The sequence below is a fragment of the Mobula hypostoma genome, chromosome 4 (assembly GCF_963921235.1).
Source record: "Mobula hypostoma chromosome 4, sMobHyp1.1, whole genome shotgun sequence".
Taxonomy (NCBI): domain Eukaryota; kingdom Metazoa; phylum Chordata; class Chondrichthyes; order Myliobatiformes; family Myliobatidae; genus Mobula; species Mobula hypostoma.
In genome coordinates this window covers 85387059-85409840 of record NC_086100.1, presented here as the reverse complement: position 1 = coordinate 85409840, position 22782 = coordinate 85387059, and the positions used below count along the sequence as shown (strand labels likewise).

General features: G+C 46.2%; 1 protein-coding gene across 2 annotated transcripts in view; it reads right to left on the bottom strand.

Moving 5' to 3' along the window:
* Positions 1 to 22561, bottom strand: part of zgc:103559 (Allantoinase, mitochondrial) — a 43752-nt gene extending 21191 nt beyond the window's left edge. The window contains exons 1-2 of one of the 2 annotated variants that reach the window (XM_063046125.1): positions 22386 to 22561; positions 3232 to 3383 (exon numbers count right to left, since the gene is read on the bottom strand). In XM_063046125.1, coding sequence (XP_062902195.1) covers positions 3232 to 3383; positions 22386 to 22535 — 302 coding nt within the window. In that variant the 5' untranslated portion in view covers positions 22536 to 22561. The remainder of the gene's footprint in view (positions 1 to 3231; positions 3384 to 22385) is intronic. The other variant, XM_063046126.1, reaches the window with a different exon arrangement.
* Positions 22562 to 22782: the final 221 nt, after the last annotated feature.

Below are 22782 nucleotides of genomic sequence, written 5' to 3'. Positions count from 1 at the left end.
TCAAGGCTATGTCCCTAGTTCTAGTCTCACCTACCAGTGGAAACAAATTTCCTCCCTCTATCTTATCTATCCCTTTCATAATTTTATATGTTTCTCTAAGATCTCCTCTCATTCTTCTGAATTCCAGTGAGTACAGTCCCAGGCGACTCAATCAGAATACTTGCTCATCTGATGCAATTTCAGACCTTTGCCAGCTGCAGTTGACGAACTGGTACTGTGTGAAGCTATCACTGCATCACTTCTAGGTGATGCTGATTGTCTTCAAGCAAAGGAACCCATTCCACAACTTTATAAAAGAGGGACAAAGACATGGCAGAGCCCTTGTATTCTGGATGTTACAATGCAAGATATAGTAGATATGGGAGATGACTTCTACTCCACCAGCATCCCAATTAGTACTTCAAGATACATCAGTGGCATGTAGTGACTGCTGAGGATGGTACCAGGATTGTTGTACCCATGACCCCCATACACTTTTTTAAAAAGTTCAAGAATCTCACCCTCAGGGTCGAGATCAGAATCAACAAATCTCCTATCCCTGCAACCGCATCTTTAGACTCACCCTGTTGCTACTTTATGCACACGCTAATGACAATCAATTGGAGCTCTGACGTATCATGCAACTGTTCTCCACGAAGGGTAAAAGCTAATGAGAAATCCAGAACAAAGTGACATGTCAAGGAACATGAGCAACCGAGCTCTAAACATACTCGGGCATTACAAGGTGCTGGGGTGGTGCCAGGGGTCGGGGGGGGGGGAGGTCACCCTCACTGACACAGAAATGCAGACTGCTTTACTTAGGTACCTGTACAGCTTTTGTTGACTGACATCTTATTCCCCTTGCAGTGAGGCAGGAGTCACATCACAGTAAACACAAGAAATTCTGCCGATGCTGGAAATCCAAAGCAACACACAGAAAATGCTGGTGGAACCCAGCAGGTCAGGCAGCATCTGTGGAAATGAACAAACATTTCGGGCCGAGACCTTTCTTCAGGACTGGAAAGGAAGAGAGAAGACACCAGAGTAAAGAGGTGGGGGGAGGGAAAGGAGGCTAGCTAGAAAGAGATAGGTGAAGTCAGTATGTTATTATGTGTGTACATAATAGAGCTTCAGTTCCCAGTGTGCAATGCCAGAGCTGGAACTGGGAGCGCGCACTAGGGTGTGGAACTAGAAGCGTTGATGACTGTAATGTCTTGTGAATAAATGTGTTCGTTTTTTACCCACCTAAGTTTGTCTTTGTTAAAGAACAAACATAACAACCAGGTAGGTAGGAAAAGTAAAGGGCTGGTGATAAAAGGGGAGGAGAGTGGACCATAGGAGAAAGGGAAGGAGGAGGGGACCCAAGGGAAAGTGATAGATAAGAGGTAAGAGCCCAGAAGAAGAGGGGAGGGGAAGGGAATTCTTTTACTGGAAGGAGAAATCGATATTCACGCCGTCAGGTTGGAGGCTACTCAGAGAGGCTTTGCTCCTCCATCCTGAGGGTGGCTTCATCATGGCACTAGAGGAACCATGGACCAACATGTCAACATGGGAATGGGGATTGGAATTAAAATGTTTGTCCACTAAGAAGTTCCTTTTTTGGCAGATGGATGCTCGATGAAGCAGTGCCGAATTTACAATGCAAGCTCAGCCTGTTACAACACGGCTCCGGATTCCATTGTTCAAGACTGCTTTGAGGAAGTGAGGTCCTTGGCAATCCATCCTTCAGCAAGTTATTAGGTTTATAATTCTGGGTGATGCGAAGAAACAATGCAATGCAAATCTATTCCTTGTACCAGGATATCACTATTGATGATTTCATTATGATAGCTCCACCAAAGTTCTTGCCCATCACCAGAGTCTTCTCTCTCATGGCATCAGAGTGCAGTCTGAAATTAGGCCACCTGTGTTCAGGGCTGCCAAGATTATCTTGTGAGCTCTCTGTAATTTCCTTTACTGCAAGAAGCCAAACTCAAGGTTGGCTAGGGATATTGAGAGAAAATGTACAGAAAGATAGGAAGGAGAAGACTCATAGGTATCTGTTAGGACAATTAGGTTGCTTATGAGCCTTAGCTCTTGATTGGTTATATAACCTATAGTTTACAATAACGTCTTCACAATAATGTATTTATTAGCCAAGCTGTAGCAAATGTTGATCTGATCAGAGACACAAGGAAAGTAGCATGGTAACTGTTCATTTATTTTCTCATGGATGCAGGGTCTACAAACAGGTCAGCTTTTAATAATTAGAACCCAATCATCCATTAGTAGGTACCTTCTCCCACTGTAGTGCTCATGATGAAGGTGGTACCATAGTGCCATTTGTTAGGAGCTCCAGATGGGATTGTGGGGGAAATGAACAATGAGATAGTGTGTAATCAGTTTAAATGAGCAGTCAGGCAGAAGGGACATTTTTCTGTGCTCTATCTGGCAATGACTCTATGATTCCAGCAGGTGGCAGCATTGTCACAGCATTTTCACTAGCATCTCATTGACTGCCACTGACTGCATTGGCTCAGCTGGCCATGAGTAAAGATGGGTTGAGGGGAACTAGGCTCCTCCCAGAGAGAGCTTTGTGAAAAAATGTTATAATTTGAAAGCCTTGATTTCATACAGCTAAGTGCATATATATAATTATAAGTATTAAGATTTATCTGCCAGTCTTAAGACATTGCCGAAGTTCAGACATAAACATAAGGCACTAGAGAGCAGATGTTGAACAGGATATAAGGCTGCAAGGACCTGAACATTGCAGCAACACACAGTTTACTTTCTGGGGTGGTGGGGTGGTGTGGTGGTTAGCACAACGCTTTAGAGTACAGACGACCCGGGTTCAACTCCTCTCGCTGCAAACTGTAAGGAGTTTGTACCTTCTACCTGTGACTGCATGAGTTTCCACCCACAGTCCAAAGATGTACCAGTTGGTAGGTTAGTTGGTCATTGTAAATTGCCCTGTGATTAGGCCAGGATGAAATCAAGAGCACTCCACCCTGTAACCAGTTGTCTACCACAGTAACTTACAATGTGGGTTCCAACACAGTAACAAACTATGTGATTTGGGTAGGTTTCAATGATTAGGAACTAGTTTAATAATAACAACTACTAGAACTCATGCAATCTAACACATTGTGGGCTCAGGTAGTCGTGTATAAATTCAACACAACCACATACTGTTGTGATGATGCACAAATCTGATATTCTAAACTTGGGATATTGTTATTTTAAGCAAATCAGAATGCCTCAGCTCCTTACAGTGGCATGTCAATAAGAGTTGTTATTCCTCCGGCTGCCGCTGCCCTCGTTGCTGTCCAATAACCTTCCCAATCTGTACGTCCAGGTTCGTTGACATGGACATGACTATCTACCACACCGGGCATCACCACCAGATCTCCAGCATCTAGGATCTACAATGAGACAATAATTGTCAGAGATTCGACCTGGCAAACAACACAAAGGAATTGTAAAATTAATTATTAATCACTGGCTCACCTCAACCCAAAGAAAGCATCTTGAAAAGTACCACATTTGTTGGATGCTTTGGGAGTGTTTGGACAAGGTTAAGCCTGGGACAAATGCATTGTGTACTCTTCACTTTAGTTAATGGGACCTGGACAATCCAGCACACATTGATGGGAAGAAATTGTCTCTGTATTTCCATGTTATTATAGCAACAAACATTTTGCAATATTTGAAGCTCTCCTTCAGAGAAGCACCAGGATGGCAGGATGAGCCCAAAAGCTCCCACACCCATTTCAAGCCGGCAAAAAAAGTTGCACTTAAATGCATCTCCAATCCCCCGCTGGCTTTCCTGTACATCTCAGTGGTAGAATCAGATCAGTTTTAACAAAAGTAAACTCTTGAAAACTAGTCATTTACCACCGGAAAGCAACCACCCTGATGGAATCCCTGGCCGGGTTCTGAAACAATGTGCCAATTAGATGGCCACTGTCTTCCTTAACACTGTCACCTTCTCACTTCAATAACTCATTTTTCCCATCTGCCTCAAGGAAACCGATACCACTCCATTTCCCAAGAAGTTAAGGTGCCCCATCTCAGTAAGTCTAACATCAACCAGAATGTACTGCTTCAATGGAATGGTAATGACCCTTGTCTCCAGCTCCCTCCCAGACAATCTAGCCCCCCCCCCCCATAATTTGTATACAGGAAAAATAGATCTACAGGGATGCCATCACCCTCCGGATCACATTGACAATAAGAATGTGTATATCAGGATGTTATTCACTGATTAAAACTCAGCCTTTAATACCATAATACCTAATAAGATCATCACTAATCTCTTGGAACTTGGCCTTGGGCGTCCCCATATGTAAATGACTTCTAGACTTTCTGACTGGCAGACCTCATTCGGTTAGAACTGGTATTAACCTTTCTCCACCTTTACCTTCAACATTCATAACTTCCTGAAGATTCGGCTTGTCGGCAATGCTTCACATGAACTTCTACAGATAGGCTATAGAAATCATCCTGATAAGGGAGCTGCTGTCTATAGAGAGTGGTACATATAGCCCAGTGCCTCACAAGTTCGACATTTCCTTCCATTCTGCCCACCTCCATAATGCGCTGCATCATGAAGGCTAGTAGTATTGGCAAGAAGACTTTGCCACCCTACCCATTCCCTTTTCCTTTGTCTACCTTCGAGAAGAAGGTGCACCAACATGAAAGTCTGGGCAACCAGACTCAAGAGCAGCTTCTTCCCCGTTGCTCTCAGACTTCTGAGCCAATCAGCCCCTTTCTTATTGCTGCTGCCACATTCTCAAAACCTTAATTCCACCTCTTCCATTATTGGCACTTTAGCATTTCTTTTCACAACTTCAGCTTGCACTTCTGAGTACCATCCTGTTGTTTTGACACTGTACTTATTGTTGCTTATTGTGTTTATTCTGAATTTTATGTGGGAAAGGAATTTTATTGCACCCTGGTGTACGTGAAATTAAACTCATCTTGGATAGAGGCCATTGTGTGTTCATTAGTTTGTGATGCTGGATTTGATTTAGAATTGGACAGTGCTATTCACCGTATGACTAGATTGGACAATTAATATGAGGTCATAGCCAGTTGATTAGATGATTAATATGACATCATAACCAATTTACTAGATTGGACAATTAATATGAGGTCATCGCCAGTTGACTAGATTGGGCAATTAATATGACATCATAGTCAGTTGACTAGATTGGACAATTAATATGACATCATAGCCAGTTGACTAGATTGGACAATTAATATGACATCACAGCCAGTTGACTAGATAGGACAATTAATATGACATCATAGCCAGTTGACTAGATTGGACAATTAATATGGCATCACAGCCAGTTGACTAGATTGGACAATTAATATGGCATCACAGCCAGTTGACTAGATTGCACGATTAGCATTTCGGTCAGTATACAGAAGAACGTTATTCTAAGAGTAACCCATGCTGAAGCTGCATGGAATTATTTAGTGTGGTAGAATGCTCTTACCTCCCTAGGTAACAAAAAGATAACAAAGCGAGGAATGACCAGATGTTTAGACGATTTAAACACCAGGCCAGATGAATTGAAGAGGCAATAAAGACCAGAGGCGAGGGTCGGACCGGTTCTGCTCACTGCTCCACAACGTTTACTCTGCTCTTTGCCGCAGTGAGACCGAGACTGTGTTCCAGCTGCTCCAGGCCTCATGTCTGACGACTCACTTTTGTTCTAAATGCTATTTGCTTGCTTTGTCTGCACGATTTGTATTTTTTTTTCCTCTATGCACATTATGAGTTTGATGGGTTTTATTAAATGGGTTCTTTTGGGTTTCTTGTTTTGTGGCTGAAGGTTGTATAATGTAGACTGATAATAAATGCACTTTAACTTTATTTTAAAGACAGCTGCAAAGTGCCACTGGGAAATATAACAACTTTTTCACCATCTGTGGCGAAATCTCAAATAAACACTGTGGTATTTAGAAACAAAATGGTTAAAATAATTGTAGGATGGCAAAGGCAGCAATCTGGAAATGTCAAGAAACTCAGAAACTAAAGACAAGAATTGAAATTAATATAAAAAAGAACAGAACAATGTATTGAATGTATGTGAAGAAATGTATAGACATTGTCTTATGAAATGACCAGCAGTAGTGACCCTGGAGACTAAACACTGATGAAGAAAATGTTGATTCAGGGATTTAGAGAAGAACTCACTAAGATCAAACCCTGGCCAACTCATCAAGAGAGGGTAATATCTGAAAACAAGTTTTGAGTCTTGAAAGTTGTGAAAGTGTCTGAAGTGTTTGTAACTAAGAGTTGTGAAACTAAGGAGTCTTGTAGCTATGTTGTGAATCTGCCTGAATTTTGATTAATAAATGAAGTAAGGTTGCCAGGCAAAGGCAATATCCAATGCTGTATTTAATTAGCAACAACCATAACTTAGCTGAAAGGATCTGAAAACTCACTGAAACCCCAGTCACATGGAAGTGGCAGAACGACTCGCCTTTGTCAACCACAAAACCCAATTTGAAGAAACTGTCCGCCCACCTTTGCAAAGGAAAGGCCCATTGATAACCGGCACAGAGCGTGCAATAATCCAGTGAGGCTGCAGAGACTGCAGATGCTGTAATCTGGATCAGGAACCAAACTGCAGGAGAAACTCAGTGGGTCCAGACCCTGCAACAACAGGGCTGAGAATGAAAGGTAAGATAGCCAGTTTTCTTTTAATGTGGGGATGGATAAAAAGAAACAAAAGAAAATGAAAGCAAAGGCTATTGCTTGGGTCCAACGACTCTCCCTCCTGATGGGAAACATTGACTGTCTCTGTGCCTCCAGGGTATTTTCTGCCCAAGGAAGCAGGCTAGGCTACCTCATTAAATTTTTTAAGGCACAGTTAGATAGATTTTTGCATAGTAGGGGAACTAAGAGTTATGGGGTAAAAGTGGGTAGTTAGAACTGTGTCTACGGCCAGATCAGCTGTGATCTTATTGAATGACAGAACAGGTCTGGTGAACAGATAGCTTACACCTGCTCCTATTTCTTTTGTTCTTACATTCCATCGCTGCTGCCTGTCCTGTTGAGTTCCTCCAGTAGTTTATGTTTTGGTGCAGGTTTCAGCATCAGCGGTCTCTGTATCCTCAGCCACCTGTGTAGGTCTGCACTATGACTACATCAACATACTGTTATTAGATGGCTTAAGTTATTGATAAATCAGTGAGCTAATGCCTTTCCTAAAGTGCTAATGACAAAAAGACAAATACTAGACCCACTTACTAAGCAAGGAGCGAAGTGGATAAAGTAAGAATAAAAAGTTCAGTATTTAGTAACATCAGTCTATATCTTAACGGATTTTTGTTCTTGATTACTGTTCATTGATACTTCTGGAGTAGTTGTTGGGTATGTCAGATGAAGTTCTCACTGTACTATTGCAATGTTGCATTGTCTTTCTGATACCCTTGGTCAAGGCATTACCCATGAAACACCACCTGCAGGAAGTTCTGGAGGGGTCCTTGCAGGAGATATGGATGCATCACATATTATGTCTTCTTCTCATACTTTGCTGGTAACTTTCATTATCTCTCATAGACTCCGATAGCCAGTTTACAAAAATAACATTATTCAAAGACCCAGTCTAGCTTTCCTCTTGGACAGATGCTGCAAGATTTGTTCACTTGATCTGTAAACTGGACGATTGCTGGGAATATATTAACTAACTCAGCAAATATGGACTTCATTCGGTTAAGCAATATCTGTTGGTTACTTCACCTATGCAGACTGTGGGATTCTCTCACTAAATCTCTGCCCTTCCAGCTCTTTCATAGAATCATCAAAATCTACAGCACATTGCAGGCCCTTTGGGTCGCAATATTATGCCGACCATGTACCTACTCTAGAAACTAGAATTTCCCTATCGCATAGCCCTCTACTTTTCTAACTCCGTGTACCTATCTAAAGTCTCTTAAAGGACCCTATTGTATCAGCAAATGGTGCACCAAAGAGCTGTTCTGTTTTATGACCCTGTGACAGAGGGAACAGTTGGATACAGGAGTCATACAGGAAAATAGTAGATCAGCCACAATCTTGACAAAGAATGGAACCAGCTCACAGGCTCAAATGGCTCATCACTGTTCCCATCTCTCAAATTATTTCAGAATCAGAATTAGGTTTAATATCACCAGCTTGTAGTGTGAAATTTCAAACAAGAGAAAATCTGCAGATGCTGGAAATCCAAGCAACACACACAAAACACTGGAGGAACACAGCAGGCCAAGCAGCATCTATAGAAAAGAGTACAGTTGACGTTTCAGGCTGTTACGTACCCCGTAACTGGGTTGCCAAACCAGCAGAAATGGATCACTCAGTTGGAGTCTGGATTACTAGAACTAAGAAAGTTTTATTAAAGAAACAAGCAACACAGCACTCTAATCAAAAGGATAATGAATGCAACAGTTCAGCAATAATAAACACACATTTACACAGAATTAAGATAACAGGATCAATCAAGCTCTATCGTTGTCTAGGGGTAAATGACCAGTTTCAAAGTGACACAAAGTTCAGTTCAATTTAGTTCAGTTCAGTTCTCAGTAATCGTTGCCGTGGCGATGGACAGTGTGGGGGAAGGAGAGAGAGAGCAAAATGAATGAATATTCAAAACGGCTTCCACACACAGACCTTCGCAGTCAGCGTTCGAACGAGTCCTTTGTGATGTCATCTGAGGTCACCGACCGGGACCCCTCCGTTTCCAGATATGATCATTTCTCTGCGGTGAACCTGACACCCAGGCAAGGGTGGACACACACCAGGTTCCCGCCGATCGTGCCTTTCCACCCTGTGCGTTTATGGCTTGTCCCGCGACCAGCCGTCCAAAAACTTCCCACCGACTTGTGGGAGACGCACCGCTTCCAGGGTCTCGTTACCTCGGGGTGTCATGTGTGTCCTGCCTTAGCGAACCTGTCCCTTTTTATCCCCCTGCTGGGGTATCGCCTGTCCGTCACTTCAAACAGTTCAGGGTTCAAAGGGGGAGCCGATCTTGACAGCTCTCCTTCCGTTACTCTCTCCCGTCCCTTCATTAACATCTCCAAATGCTGCTCCATTGTTTTCCTTATCTCTCTTTCTCCTGAAGACAGGTGGCAGACCAACTGCTGATCCCACTGGTGCCAGCACAGGACAGCTGACATCTTAATGTATGTGTATTCTTGTCACAAGGCCGAGACCCTTCATCAGGCTGGGTGAAAGGGTTCAGCCCGAACTGTTGACTGTACTCTTTTCCATTGATGCTGCCTGGCCCGCTGAGTTCCTCCAACATTTTGTGTGCATTGTATCGCAAAATTTGTTGTTTTTGCAGCGCAGTGCAATGCAATACATAATAATAGAAAAAACCTATGAATTACAGTAAGTACATATATATATAATAGTTAAATTAATAAATAGTACGAAAATAGAAATAAAAAAGTAGTGAGGTAGTGTTCAATGTCCATTCAGAAATTGGATGGCAGAGGGGAAGAAGCTATTCCAGAATCACTGAATGTGTGCCTTCAAGCTCCAGTACCTCCTTCCTGATGGTAGCGATGTGAATATGACATTGGGTGATGGGGTCCTTAATGATGGATGCTGTCTATTTGAGGCATTGCAGCTTGAAGATGTCCTGGATACTACAGAGTCTAGTGCCCATGACGGAGATGATGTAGTATACAACTCGCTGTAGCTCATTTCAATCCTGTGCAATGCCCCCCCACCCCCTCCACTCCCCCACACCAGACAGTGATGCAGCCAGTTAGAATGCTCTCCATGGTACATCTGTAGGAATTTGCAAGTGAGTTTGGTGACATACCAAATCTCCTCAAACCCCTAATGAAATATAGCCACTGTATTACCTTCTTTGTAGTTGCATCGCTATGTTAGGTCCAGGATAGATCCTCAGAGACATTGACACCCAGGGACTTGAAATCGCTCACTCTCTCCACTTCTGATCCCTCTATAAGGACCGGTGTCCCAAGTTTCAGATCATGTATAACACTGTATGAAATATTCGGTTTATTGTCAGCACAAAATGCCTGTTTCTGTGCTGCATCTCTTTATGACAGCCGTCTCAAATCAGATTGAGGTTACTATCATATGGACAATTACAGTGAGGTACAGGTACTGCCAAAAACCTGCCTGCAGCAGAATCACAGGCAATTACGTTCAGGTAACTCAGAAAATATCAATCATATATAAGTTATACATTAATTATACAAGGCGGTGAAGAGAAAAAAGACTGTGCAAAATCAGGCTTTATTACAACCAACACAATCATGGTAGGGTAAGAGATGGTCAATAGTACTCTGTTGTTGAGGTAGGATTAGAATTGTGCAGATCCCCACAAGACCCTGAAAATAAAGGAAATTTCCTGGACATCTGTACCTCTGCCTTATGGCAGCAGTGAGATGAGGGCATGACCCAGATGGTAGATAGGTGCTGCCTAGTAATGCCAGATGCTGTCAGTGGTGGGGAAGACTGTGCCTGTGATGGACTGGGCCCTGTCGACTACTCTCTGCAGCTTCTTGTGTTTCTGTGCATTGGAGTTACCATACCAAGGCATGACACAACCAGTCGGGATACTTCCAACAGTGCACCCTTAGAAGTCTGCTGGAGTACTTTGTTACTTTTGTTCTTCTCTGCATCTTGTAGCACATCAGGTGGCAATCTTGCTGTTTCTTTAATATTTATTTGTTTTTTATGAGGCAACATTGCTAGTTCAATGCTCAACCCACCTTCGGTTGAAATGTGCAAGAAGCTGGCCAGATTCGAACCTACAACCACTCGCCTTGAAGTCCAGTGTGGGTGCCACTATGCCACTGGCCAGTGAAGACTATTTTGTGACATGCCAAAACCTCCATAAGCTTCTTAGTACATCTTCTTTATGATTGCATCTATGTGCTGAACCCAGAGCTGGTCATCCAAGATATTACCACCCAGAAATTTGAAGTTACTAACTGTCTTCACCTATGAACTACCAATGAGAAATGGTAGGTGGTCCCCTGATGCTATTGTGGAATGTTTTGGAATATTTATTATATAAAAGTGACTGCATGAAGGTCAGTTTGAGTTGTTGGAATGATATTGGAACACTGTTTTGAGAGGTGAGAAAATAATTAACTCAATTGAAAATATCACTGAGAAACTTAAAGTGAACTCACTGACTCACAAATTGTGTGGTAAAATTAAAATATTTTCCATGTAAAAGCAGTGTTTGTCATAGCATTCTTGTCAAATTATGGCTGTTATAGACCCTAGAGCAGTTGGAGATGGCAGAGGGCTGTCAGAGGTGGAGGCAGGTAAAGGGAGGAAGGAAGCAGAAAGTTACAATGCACCAGCCATGTGGCCAGTTGGGAAATGTACCTCTTCTGCCCCCTACTGGGAGATAGATAGATAGATACTTTATTGATCCCAAAGGAAATTACAGTGTCACAGTAGCATTACAAGTGCACAAATATACAAATATTAGAAGAGAAATAATAAATAATAAAAAATAAGTTACCTCAAACAGTCTAACAGGAGGGTGTCATCACTTCCGCAGTTATAGGTTGACTCATTATAGAGTCTAATGGCCAAGGGTAAGAATTACCTCATGTAGTGCTCTTTGGAGCAACACAGTTGGCTTAATCTATTACTAAAAGTGCTCCTCTGTTCAGCCAAGGTGGCATGCGGAGGGTGAGAAACATTGTCCAGAATTGCCAGGATTTTCCAGAGGGTCCTTTGTTCTACCACAGCCTCCAGTGTGACCAGTTTGACGCCTATAACAGAGCCAGCCTCTCTAATCAGTTTATTGAGCCTGTTGGCATCACCCATGTTGACGCCATTGCCCCAGCACACCACCGCATAGGAGACTGTACAGTACTGGCAACAACAGACTGGTAAAACATGTGAAGGAGAGGCCTGCATACTCCAAACGACAATGAGATCGCATCGTCATTCTTCTCTGGCAGAGTCAGATGTGGATCATGTAGAGCTAGACTTCAGAAAAAGACTGAAATAAAAGAAATACTCCAGATGTTAGAAACCTAAAGTAGAAGCAGAAAGTGCTGGAAGCACTCAGCTGCTCAGGCAACATCAGTGGAACGAGAAACAGACCTGGTGTTTCAGGTGTTGATCTTTCTGCTCAGAATACTGGAAAAAGCAGGTGCTTGGTACAATGCAGAGTCAACGGAAAGCACATGGATTGTGGAGGGACTGGAGGCTCTGGCCCCACCTTTGTTTGTCTTAGTGTTTGGATTCCATCATCTCTAGAACAGAGAGAATGTGCTGCCCAACTCTGCACCTGTGGAGCCCAAGTCGTGCGAAGCCAGCTGACTGAGGTTGATACTTCCACTAAGGCCAGAACAGTTTCCGTGAGACCTATATCCTGCTGCAGAATGACAAAGTGCAGCAATGAAGTTGAAAGAGCTCCCAAATAGTAGCTACCATACTCTGGACTCCTCAATTGAAGGAGTATTGTGAATTCTCAACCGCCAGTGGCCTGCTTTCCAACTGATCAGTGATTGGTGAAAGAGGTGCCCTGCAATGGAGTGACTGGAATCATGGACCAGAGTCAAGTGGGCCTTGGCCTTCTGCTTGCTGAACCATCAGTTAACCAGGTTAACCAAACACATCAACCAACGCTGTACTGGTACAGTTTGAGGTGGTCTTTCCTGAGGGTAGGAGCCCTCAAGTTTGACCAAACCACTGCCATGTGGATTACGTTCAGTATAAGGGAAAGATTACTTTAGGATGGTGGGCACGTGGCCAAGTGGTTAAGGCATTGGACTAGCTACCTGAAGGTCGTGAGTTCAAGCCCCAGCTGAGGGAATGTGTTGTGTCCTTGAGCAAGGCATTTAATCACACATTACTCTGCCACGACACTGGTGCCAAGCTGTATGGGTCCTAATGCCCTTCCCTTGGACAACATTGGTGTCGTGGAGAGGGAGACTTGCAGCATGGGCAACTGCCGGTCTTCCATACAACCTTGCCCAGGCCGGCGCCCTGGAGAGTGAAGACTTTCCAGGTGCAGATCCATGGTCTCACAAGGCTAATGGATGCCTTTACTTTAGAATGAGCATTAAGGGTAAGCATCAGGGTTAATAATGTAATTACTTGTAAAAGCTGTTTATTGTGTCAAATAATCATTGTTTTGGCTACAAATCAAGATTGATGAGCATAAATAAATGCCAGATTTGTATATATTTTATATTCTGTTCATCACTGGGTTGAATGGATAGTGTTGTGGAAAGTGGCAGTGCAGCTAAGTATAATGAGATATTTCTCTAAGACACCTGAGTAGTTTTGATTGAGCTCCCAGGTGCGAATCATCCACCAAGAACTCATACCTATTCTCTGTTGTAGTAACAGGAGGGTGTCTAGTACTAGGTAATGAACCGGGTCAGGTCACAGATCTCTCAGTGGGTGAGCATCTGGGGGACAGTGACCACCGCTCCCTGGCCTTTAGGATTATCATGGAAAAGGATAGAATCAGAGAGGACAGGAAAATTTTTAATTGGGGAAGGGCAAATTATGAGGCTATAAGGCTAGAACTTGCGGGTGTGAATTGGGATGATGTTTTTGCAGGGAAATGTACTATAGACATGTGGTCGATGTTTAGAGATCTCTTGCGGGATGTAAGGGATAAATTTGTCCCGGTGAGGAAGATAAAGAATGGTAGGGCGAAGGAACCATGGGTGACAAGTGAGGTGGAAAATCTAGTCAGGAGGAAGAAGGCAGCATACATGAGGTTTAGGAAGCAAGGATCAGCTGGGTCTATTGAGGAATATAGGGAAGCAAGAAAGGAGCTTAAGAAGGGGCTGAGAAGAGCAAGAAGGGGGCATGAGAAGGCCTTGGCGAGTAGGGTAAAGGAAGAAAAAAAGGATGACAGGAGTGAAGGTAGGACCCATTAGAGATAAAGGTGGGAAGATGTGCCTGGAGGCTGTGGGAGTGAGCGAGGTCCTCAATGAATACTTCTCTTCGGTATTCACCAATGACAGGGAACTTGATGATGGTGAGGTCAATATGAGTGAGGTTGATGTTCTGGAGCATGTTGATATTAAGGGAGAGGAGGTGTTGGAGTTGTTAAAATACATTAGGACAGATAAGTCCCCGGGGCCTGACGGAATATTCCCCAGGCTGCTCCATGAGGTGAGAGAAGAGATTGCTGAGCCTCTGGCTAGGATCTTCATGTCCTCGTTGTCCACGGGAATGGTACCGGAGGATTGGAGGGAGGCGAATGTTGTTCCCTTGTTCAAAAAAGGTAGTAGGGATAATCCGGGTAATTATAGACCAGTGAGCCTTACATCTGTGGTGGAAAAGCTGTTGGAAAAGATTCTTAGAGATAGGATCTATAGGCATTTAGAGAATCATGGTCTGATCAGGGACAGTCAGCATGGCTTTGTGAAGGGCAGATCGTGTCTAACAAGCCTGATAGAGTTCTTTGAGGAGGTGACCAGGCATATAGATGAGGGTAGTGCAGTGGATGTGATCTATATGGATTTTACTAAGGGATTTGACAAGGTACCACACGGTAGGCTTATTCAGAAAGTTAGAAGGCATGGGATCCAGGGAAGTTTGGCCAGGTGGATTCAGAATTGGCTTGCCTGCAGAAGGCAGAGGGTGGTGGTGGACGGAGTACATTCAGATTGAAGGATTGTGACTAGTGGTGTCCCACAAGGATCTGTTCTGGGACCTCTACTTTTCGTGATCTTTATTAACGATCTGGATGTGGGGGTAGAAGGGTGGGTTGGCAAGTTTGCAGATGACACAAAGGTTGGTGGTGTTGTAGATAGTGTAGAGGATTGTCAAAGATTGCAGAGAGACATTGATAGGATGCAGAAGTGGGCTGAGAAGTGGCAGATGGAGTTCAACCCGGAGAAGTGTGAGGTGGTACACTTTGGAAGGACGAACTCAAAGGCAGAGTACAAAGTAAATGGCAGGATACTTGGTAGTGTGGAGGAGCAGAGGGATCTCAGGGTACATATCCACAGATCCCTGAAAGTTGCCTCACAGGTGGATAAGGTAGTTAAGAAAGCTTATGGGGTGTTAGCTTTCATAAGTCGAGGGATAGAGTTTAAGAGTCGCGATGTAATGATGCAGCTCTACAAAACTCTGGTTAGGTCACACTTGGAGTATTGTGTCCAGTTCTGGTCACCTCACTATAGGAAGGATGTGGAAGCATTGGAAAGGGTGCAGTGGAGATTTGCCAGGATGCTGCCTGGTTTAGAAAGTATGCATTATGATCAGAGATTAAGGGAGCTAGGGCTTTACTCTTTGGAGAGAAGGAGGATGAGAGGAGACATGATAGAGGTGTACAAAATAATAAGAGGAATAGATAGAGTGGATAGCCAGCGCCTCTTCCCCAGGGCACCACTGCTCAATACAAGAGGACATGGTTTTAATGTGAGGGGTGGGAAGTTCAAGGGGGGTATTAGGGGAAGGTTTTTTACTCAGAGAGTGGTTGGTGCGTGGAATGCACTGCCTGAGTCAGTGGTGGAGGCAGATACACTCGTGAAGTTTAAGAGACTACTAGACAGGTATATGGAGGAATTTAAGGTGGGGGCTTATATGGGAGGCAGGGTTTGAGGGTTGGCACAACATTGTGGGCCGAAGGGCCTGTACTGTGCTGTACTATTCTATGTTCTCTGTTCCTCTTCCTCCTCCTTTGCTTGCAATTCCCATGTGTAGTTTATGTTAGGTGCTGTTGATGGCTGCAGCAAATCACATCATCTACCATGGACTTCACTCACCTATCCCTTTCCTGCCTCCTTTCTTCCCTCTTCTTTGCTCCCATCCTTCCCTCCTCTGATATCTCGTTTCTTCCCCCCCCTCAATTTTCTATCCTTCCTTATTTCAGTTCTTCCACCTCTTCCTTGTTACAGTTCTTCTGTCCTTTTCATGCTTCAGTGTCCCATTCCTTCCTTACTATGGTTGCCCGTCCTTAGTGGACGACAAAGTCCACTAATGAGAATTCTGGGAAGTAACTGGGAAAATTGTCGGTGAACCCTGACAAGATGTTTAAGGTTTTCTCTTCTCAAAGTGATGTAGGAAGTCAGTTTCTAAAAGAGAAAGCTAAACAATTATGTGATCACATTTGTAATCCACACTAATAATTTCTTTACCCTTTTTAAATTGCTCATTGTTAGCAAATTGGTGTGTGAACCAGCAAAATGGTTTCAGTTTCTTTAATAAGCCATAGGAAGCAATTTGGTTGGTAACCAGGATCTTAATCATCCTCGGGTAAGTCATTTTTAGCACTTAAGCATTTACCAATGTGAAGCAATGAGGAGTTAAATGGAAAGTCAGACCTTACTCTAAAAAGATTTGAGAGAGAGTGAGGGATAAACTTAGCATGATTGATGTAGATTTGACATCCCTCTCACTGGAGCGCCCAAATTCAGGAACCACAGTCTCAAAATAAGGAGTTGAACATTTACAAAGCAGATAGATTCAGTTCTTCACCCTTCTGCCCATTTGCGCTCCATATTGCCCTTTTCCCTACATATTGATGTGTCTATTAAAAAGCTACTTAATTACCACTATCATCTCTGCTTCCACTATCATCCTGGCAGGTCTTTCCAGGCACGAACACATCTCCTTTAAACTTTACCACTGTAGTCGCGCTGATATGCAACGAGCAAAAGCAACACACTGAGTCGAGCAGGGTCTGTTTGAACTGTTTACTGTTTCAATCCGCGCACACTTAAGTGCCTGCTGCCAGCATCCCCCGCTTTTTGTGGGGCAGAAGTGACGTCGGCTTCAGGGCTGAAGTCTGCCCCGCACTCAGAGCCCTCTCGGTTGCTGCTGGCTGCGGACTTGCCTGCGACTGCTGGAGCCGGTTCGCTTGCTGTGTGGGCGAGCCGCCACATGAACCCCCCCCCCAGAACTGGCGATAGGAGGTGCAGAGTCTGCAGCCTGCACACTGTCAGTTCTTTTAGGTGGCCGGCCTCGTCGTCATGGGGGTGGCACCACAACTGGGCGCTTATGGTCTAGATGCGCCGGTTTGAGACGGTCAATGGTAAAAGTCTCTTCATGACCGCCGATGTCGAGAACACAGGTTGTCCCATTATGGTGCGCCACCTGTAGGGTCCTTCGTATGGTCGCTGCAGGGGTGGTCTCTGCGCGCCTTGGCCAACGACAACATACTTGCTCTGTTGTAGGTCCTTGGGCACGAAAGAGGGTGTTGTTCCGTGGTGGGACGTCGGGACTGGGGCAAGTGTTCCAAGCTGTTCCCGGAGTTTAGTTAGGACCGCCGTAGGTGTGTCCTCCTGGCCATGGGGTGCTGGAAACTGTGAGCAGGGCACCGTAAACCAGTTCAGCCGATGATGCGGCCAGGTCCTCCTTGGGTGCCATGCAGATGCCAAGCAGCACCCAGGGGAGTTCGTCAACCCAGTCTGGGCCTCGGAGGCGTGCCATCAGGGCTGACTTCAAGTACCTGTGGAAACGTTCCACCAGGCCGTTGGACTGCGGGTGGTAAGCAGTCGTTCGGTGGAGCTGGGTTCCGAGGAGTTGTGCCAGTGCAGACCACAAAGCCGATGTGAACTGCACACCTCTATCTGAAGTGACGTGGGCTGGGAGTCCGAACCGTGCCACCCAGGTGGTAATCAGGGTTCTGGCGCATGCCTCCGTGGCCATGTCGGTGAGTGGGATAACTTCCGGCCACCTCGTGAACCTGTCCACCATGGTGAACAAGTATCTCGCTCCTCTCAAAACCGGCAGTGGGCCGACGATGTCCACGTGGACATGATCCTCCCTTACCAGCGGAACAAGTGCTACACATGCCCTTACACTTCCTCCCTTACCACCATTCAGGGCCCCAGACAGTCCTTCCAGGTGAGGCAACACTTCACCTGTGAGTCGGCTGGGGTGATATACTGTGTCCGGTGCTCCCGATGTGGCCTTCTATATATTGGCGAGACCCGACACAGGCTGGGAGAGCACTTTGCTGAACACCTACGCTCTGTCCACCAGAGAAAGCAGGATCTCCCAGTGGCCACATATTTTAATTCCACATCCCATTCCCATTCTGACATGTCTATCCACGGCCTCCTCTACTGTAAGGATGAAGCCACACTCAGGTTGGAGGAACAACACCTTATATTCCGTCTGGGTAGCCTCCAACCTGATGGCATGAACATCGACTTCTCTAACTTCCGCTAATGCCCCACCTCCCCCTCGTACCCCATCTGTTATTTATTTTTATACACACATTCTTTCTCTCACTCTCCTTTTTCTCCCTCTGTCCCTCTGACTATACCCCTTGCCCATCCTTTGGGTCTTGTCTTTCTTCTCGGACCTCCTGTCCCATGATCCTCTTGTATCCCTTTTGCCAATCACCTGTCCAGCTCTTGGCTCCATCCCTCCCCCTCCTGTCTTCTCCTATCATTTTGCATCTCCCCCTCCCCCTCCAACTTTCAAATCCCTTACTCACTTTTCCTTCAGTTAGTCCTGACGAAGGGTCTCGGCCCGAAACGTCAACTGTACCGCTTCCTAGAGATGCTGCCTGGCCTGCTGCGTTCACCAGCAACTTTGATGTGTGTTGCTATGTTCAAACCTCCTATGTGTCGGCTGGAAGGATTGCACTGAGGCCCTCACGTGGCTCTGGATTTTGGAGGTTTGACAGTGCGTGCATGTCCTGGCCCAGTGCCTGGCCTGCTTGCATAGGCCGTGCCACACAATCCTGTCTGTGATCAGCCAGATGGTCGCCAGATGGAAGGGTGGGCTAAACTGTGCAAGGCATCGAAAATGCAGCACCTCCAAGCGGTTGGGACAATGGGCCGAGGTTGCCCGGTGGACACATCGCAAAGGAGAATCTTACCTTCGGGCGCAATGGGTATGTCTTCGAGGCGGAGTCCTGAGACTGCGGTTCGGTACGCTGGCATTTCGCTGTCCATTCGCTGCGCCTTAGCTAACACCGCATAATCCACCCCCGGAGACAGAGAGAGCACTGATTGGACAGAGATGCGTGACAGCGCGGTCAGCCACCATGTTGTTCTTCCCGGAGATGTGCTTGATCGTGGTGGTAAATTCCGAGATGTACAACAGGTGGCATTCCTGACTGCCCAACCACGGGTCCGACACTTTGGCAAATGCGAAAGTGAGCGGCTTGTGGTCTGTGAAGGCCGTGAACTCCCTCTCTTCCAGGAAATACCTGAAGTGGCGGATGGCAAGGTACAGGGCCAGCAGCTCCCTGTCAAAAGTGCTGTACTTAAGATCCGGGGGTCGTAGGTGCCGGCTGAAAAAAGCGAGCGTCTTCTACTGGCCTTCGATGAGCTGCTCGAGCATGCCGCCATTTGCCGCGTTGGAGGCATCCACAGTGAAGGCAATGGGGATGTCGACCCGAGGGTCGACCAGGAGAGTGGCATTTGCTAGCATGTTCTTGGCTTGTTCAAAAGCTGCCATCGCCTCCTCTATCCAAGTGACCTTTTTGACCTCGCCGGACATCAAACCAAAAAGGGGCCGCATGATCCAGGCCACTGAGGGCAGGAAACGGTGATAAAAATTAACCATCCCAACAAATTCCTGCAGGCCTTTAACAGTGCTGGGTCTGGTGAACTGACGGATGGCTTCAACTTTTGCCAGCAGGGGCACAGCTCCATGGTGGTTGATCCGGTGTCCCAAGAAGTCGATGGCGGGTAGGCCGAACTGGCACTTAGTGGGGTTGATAGCCAGGCCATAGTCGCTTAGGCTGCGGCAGAGAAGGCGTAAATGTACTAGATGTTCCTGAGCGGCTGATGATATGTATGTCATCCAGGTAGATGAACAGAAAGTCCAGATCTCACCCTACTGCATCCATCAGGTGTCTGCACCACATTCTTGAGCCCGAAAGGCATCCTGAGGAACTCCACCAGGCCAAAGAGGCAATGAGGGCCATCATGGGTACATCGTCCGGGTGGACTGGGATCTGATGGTTCCCTCAGACCAGGTCAATCTTCAAAAAGATGCCTGCACTGTGCAGGTTGGCTGTAAAGTCCTGGATGTGTGGTACCGGATAGCGATCGGAAGTGGTGGCGTCGTTCAGCCTCCTATAGTCGCCACACGGTCTCCACACTCCCGCAGACTTGGGCACCATATGGAGTGGGGAGGCCCACGGGCTGTCGGAACGCCGCACAATCCCCATCTCCTCCATCTTCTTGAATTCTTCCTTCGCGAGGCGGAGCTTGTCGGGTGGTAGCCTGCGGGCCCGGGCATGAAGGGGAGGTCCCTGTGTGGGGATGTGGTGCATCACGCTGTGCTTGGGGTCTGTTTAGGAAAACTGTGGCGTGATGATAGATGGGAACTCCAATAACACTCTGGCGAACTCGTTGTCGGAATAAGTGACGGAGTCCAGGTGCAGGGCCGGTAACCTGGCCTCACCGAGGGAGAAAGTCTGGAATGTCTTCACATCGACCAATCATCGTCCCTTCAAATCCACGAGCAGGCAGTGCGCACGGAGGAAGTCCGCACCCAGCAATGGCTGTGACGCTGCGGCCAGTGTAAATGTTCATGTAAAACGGCTGGAACCAAACTGCAAGGGTATGGTTCTTGCGCCATAGGTGCAGATGGTGTTGCTGTTGGCTGTCGTAAGTTCCGGTCCTGTTCTTCTAGTTCAGGTATTGTGGCTCGAGGGGGTAGGACACTGATTTCCAACCCCGAGTCCACCAGGAATCTATGCCTGGAGTGCTTGTCCCAAACGTAGAGGAGGTTATCACGGTGACCAGCCACTGTAGTCATCAGCGACGGCTGGTCCTAGCGTTTCCCTGGAAACAAGCATGGCGGTCGGCAGCGGGGGGGCCCCGGAACCCCACCTTTGATGATAAAAACACCAAGTCAGAAGTGGTGCTGTCCCTTATTGTGGGTGTTACATGCTCCGCTGCTGGAGTTTGGAGGGCTGGACTTCCAGCCGTGCCGCAGAACTAATTTCAATGGTGGTTCCGCCATTTTGTTTGGCGCGCCAAAGCACGTCCGCGCGGGCAGCCACCCTGCACGGGTCTCTGAAGTCTTCATCTGCTAGCAGGAGGCGGATGTCTTCTGGTATCTGCTCCAAGAAGATCCGTTCAAAAAGCAGGCAAGTCTTATGGCCGTCTGCCTGTGCTAGCATGTTGCTCGTCAGGGCTGATGGCGCGCGGCCGCCCAGGCCATCCATATGTAGTAACTGCGCGGCCCATTTGCGGCGGGAGAGGCCAAATGTGCGGATTAACAGGGCCTTGCGTGCCTTGTACCTGTCTGTTGCCGGAGGCTGACGCAGAAAGTTGATAACGCGGCCCGTTGTTTCCTGGTCGAGGGCGCCCACCACATAGTAATACCTGGTGGTGTCTGAGATAATTTGCCTGACCTGGAACTGGGCGTCTGCTTGCTTGAACCAGACCAGAGGTTGAGTGGTCCAGAAGGTTGGCAGTTTAAGGGAAACTGCATTCTGGAGAGCCAAGTCGTTCATGCTGGGTCCAAATGCTGTTGGACCATTGGGGTCACCAATGTAGTCGTGCTGAAACGCGACGAGCAAAAGCAACACACTGAGTCGAGCGGGATCTGGTTGAACTGCTTACTGTTTCAATCCGCGTGTGCTTAAGTGCCCGCTCCCAGCATCCCCTGCTCTTTGCTGGGCGGAAGTGACGTCGGCTTCAGGGCTGAAGTCTGCCCCGCACTCAGAGCCCTCTCGGTTGCCACTGGCTGCGGACTCGCCCACGACTGCTGGAGCCGGTTTGCTTGCCGCGTGGGTGAGCCGCCACACCACCATGCTTTAAAGTTGCTCCTCCTTGATGGATAAAATACTGTCTGAATGACAGAGACAGCAGGATTTTACTGCCCAATAATGTGACCAGCATGGGTTAGATTTATTTCCCGAGATCATAGAAGAGAACTGCACTACCAGGACTAGAAAAAGCTGATGGCAAGTTGGATCAGGGCAGAAGAACCCTAGTAAGTGTTACTCTCCTTGGGATTGTTTCTTCTGGCCCGATACCGAAATTTGGCCTTTGGGATTTCTTTCCCTGTCACTGACTGTAATTGACTCAGATTACTCATCCAATGATCACTCCCTTCCAAATGGCATAGCTTTACAGCTCCTCCCACGCAATCTCACATCACTTTGGATTTGCACATCATTTCCATCCACTGGAGGTGGTTTAGGGGTGTGTAAATGCACCCAGAGAGTTTACACACTGAACTAAGCAGTAGGGATTCTTATACTGAAGCAGTCCACAGTTAAAATGTGCTGTGGTGTGAGAGAAAAACCAACAGTGAGGCAAAGCAGGGAGCCTATAAGGTGCCCGAAAGGGTATTAGTGAACCAGTTAAGTTTTTCACATTTCTACTGGATTTTCCCATTTGAACCAGTTAGGCAAACCTGTAGGAGGTTCAAATGGGGACATCGAGTGGAAATATGAAAATACCAGTGGGAATGTGTTATTTCCATATAGTTAATGTCAAATCTGCAAGGTTTATGCAAGACTCACCTGTTGACTCTGATGTTGAGGAGCTGTGATTTCATCAGAGTAAATACCCACAATCTTGTCCCCTTCTATGACGATATCAGCTGGGCCAATCCATGAATCCAGTACAACATTCCTGCTTCTCACCACTGACACTTGTGAGCCGACTTCCATTTCAGAATGAAAGCCTCCCCGACTCTTTTGAATCCAGTGGTCATGTGACTAAATATTCCTGCACCTAAGCCAACTAAATCAATCATTAACTAAACATACAGGCACGATTGAAGGCAGACCAATGTAAAATCAATGATTATCAACCATGTATTTAAGTAACAACATGTCAAAACAGCCTAGGATAATTATTAAACCAAACATGACAAAGCGCCTATTATCTGATGAGCCGCGGTTCAGAATCTAGTAC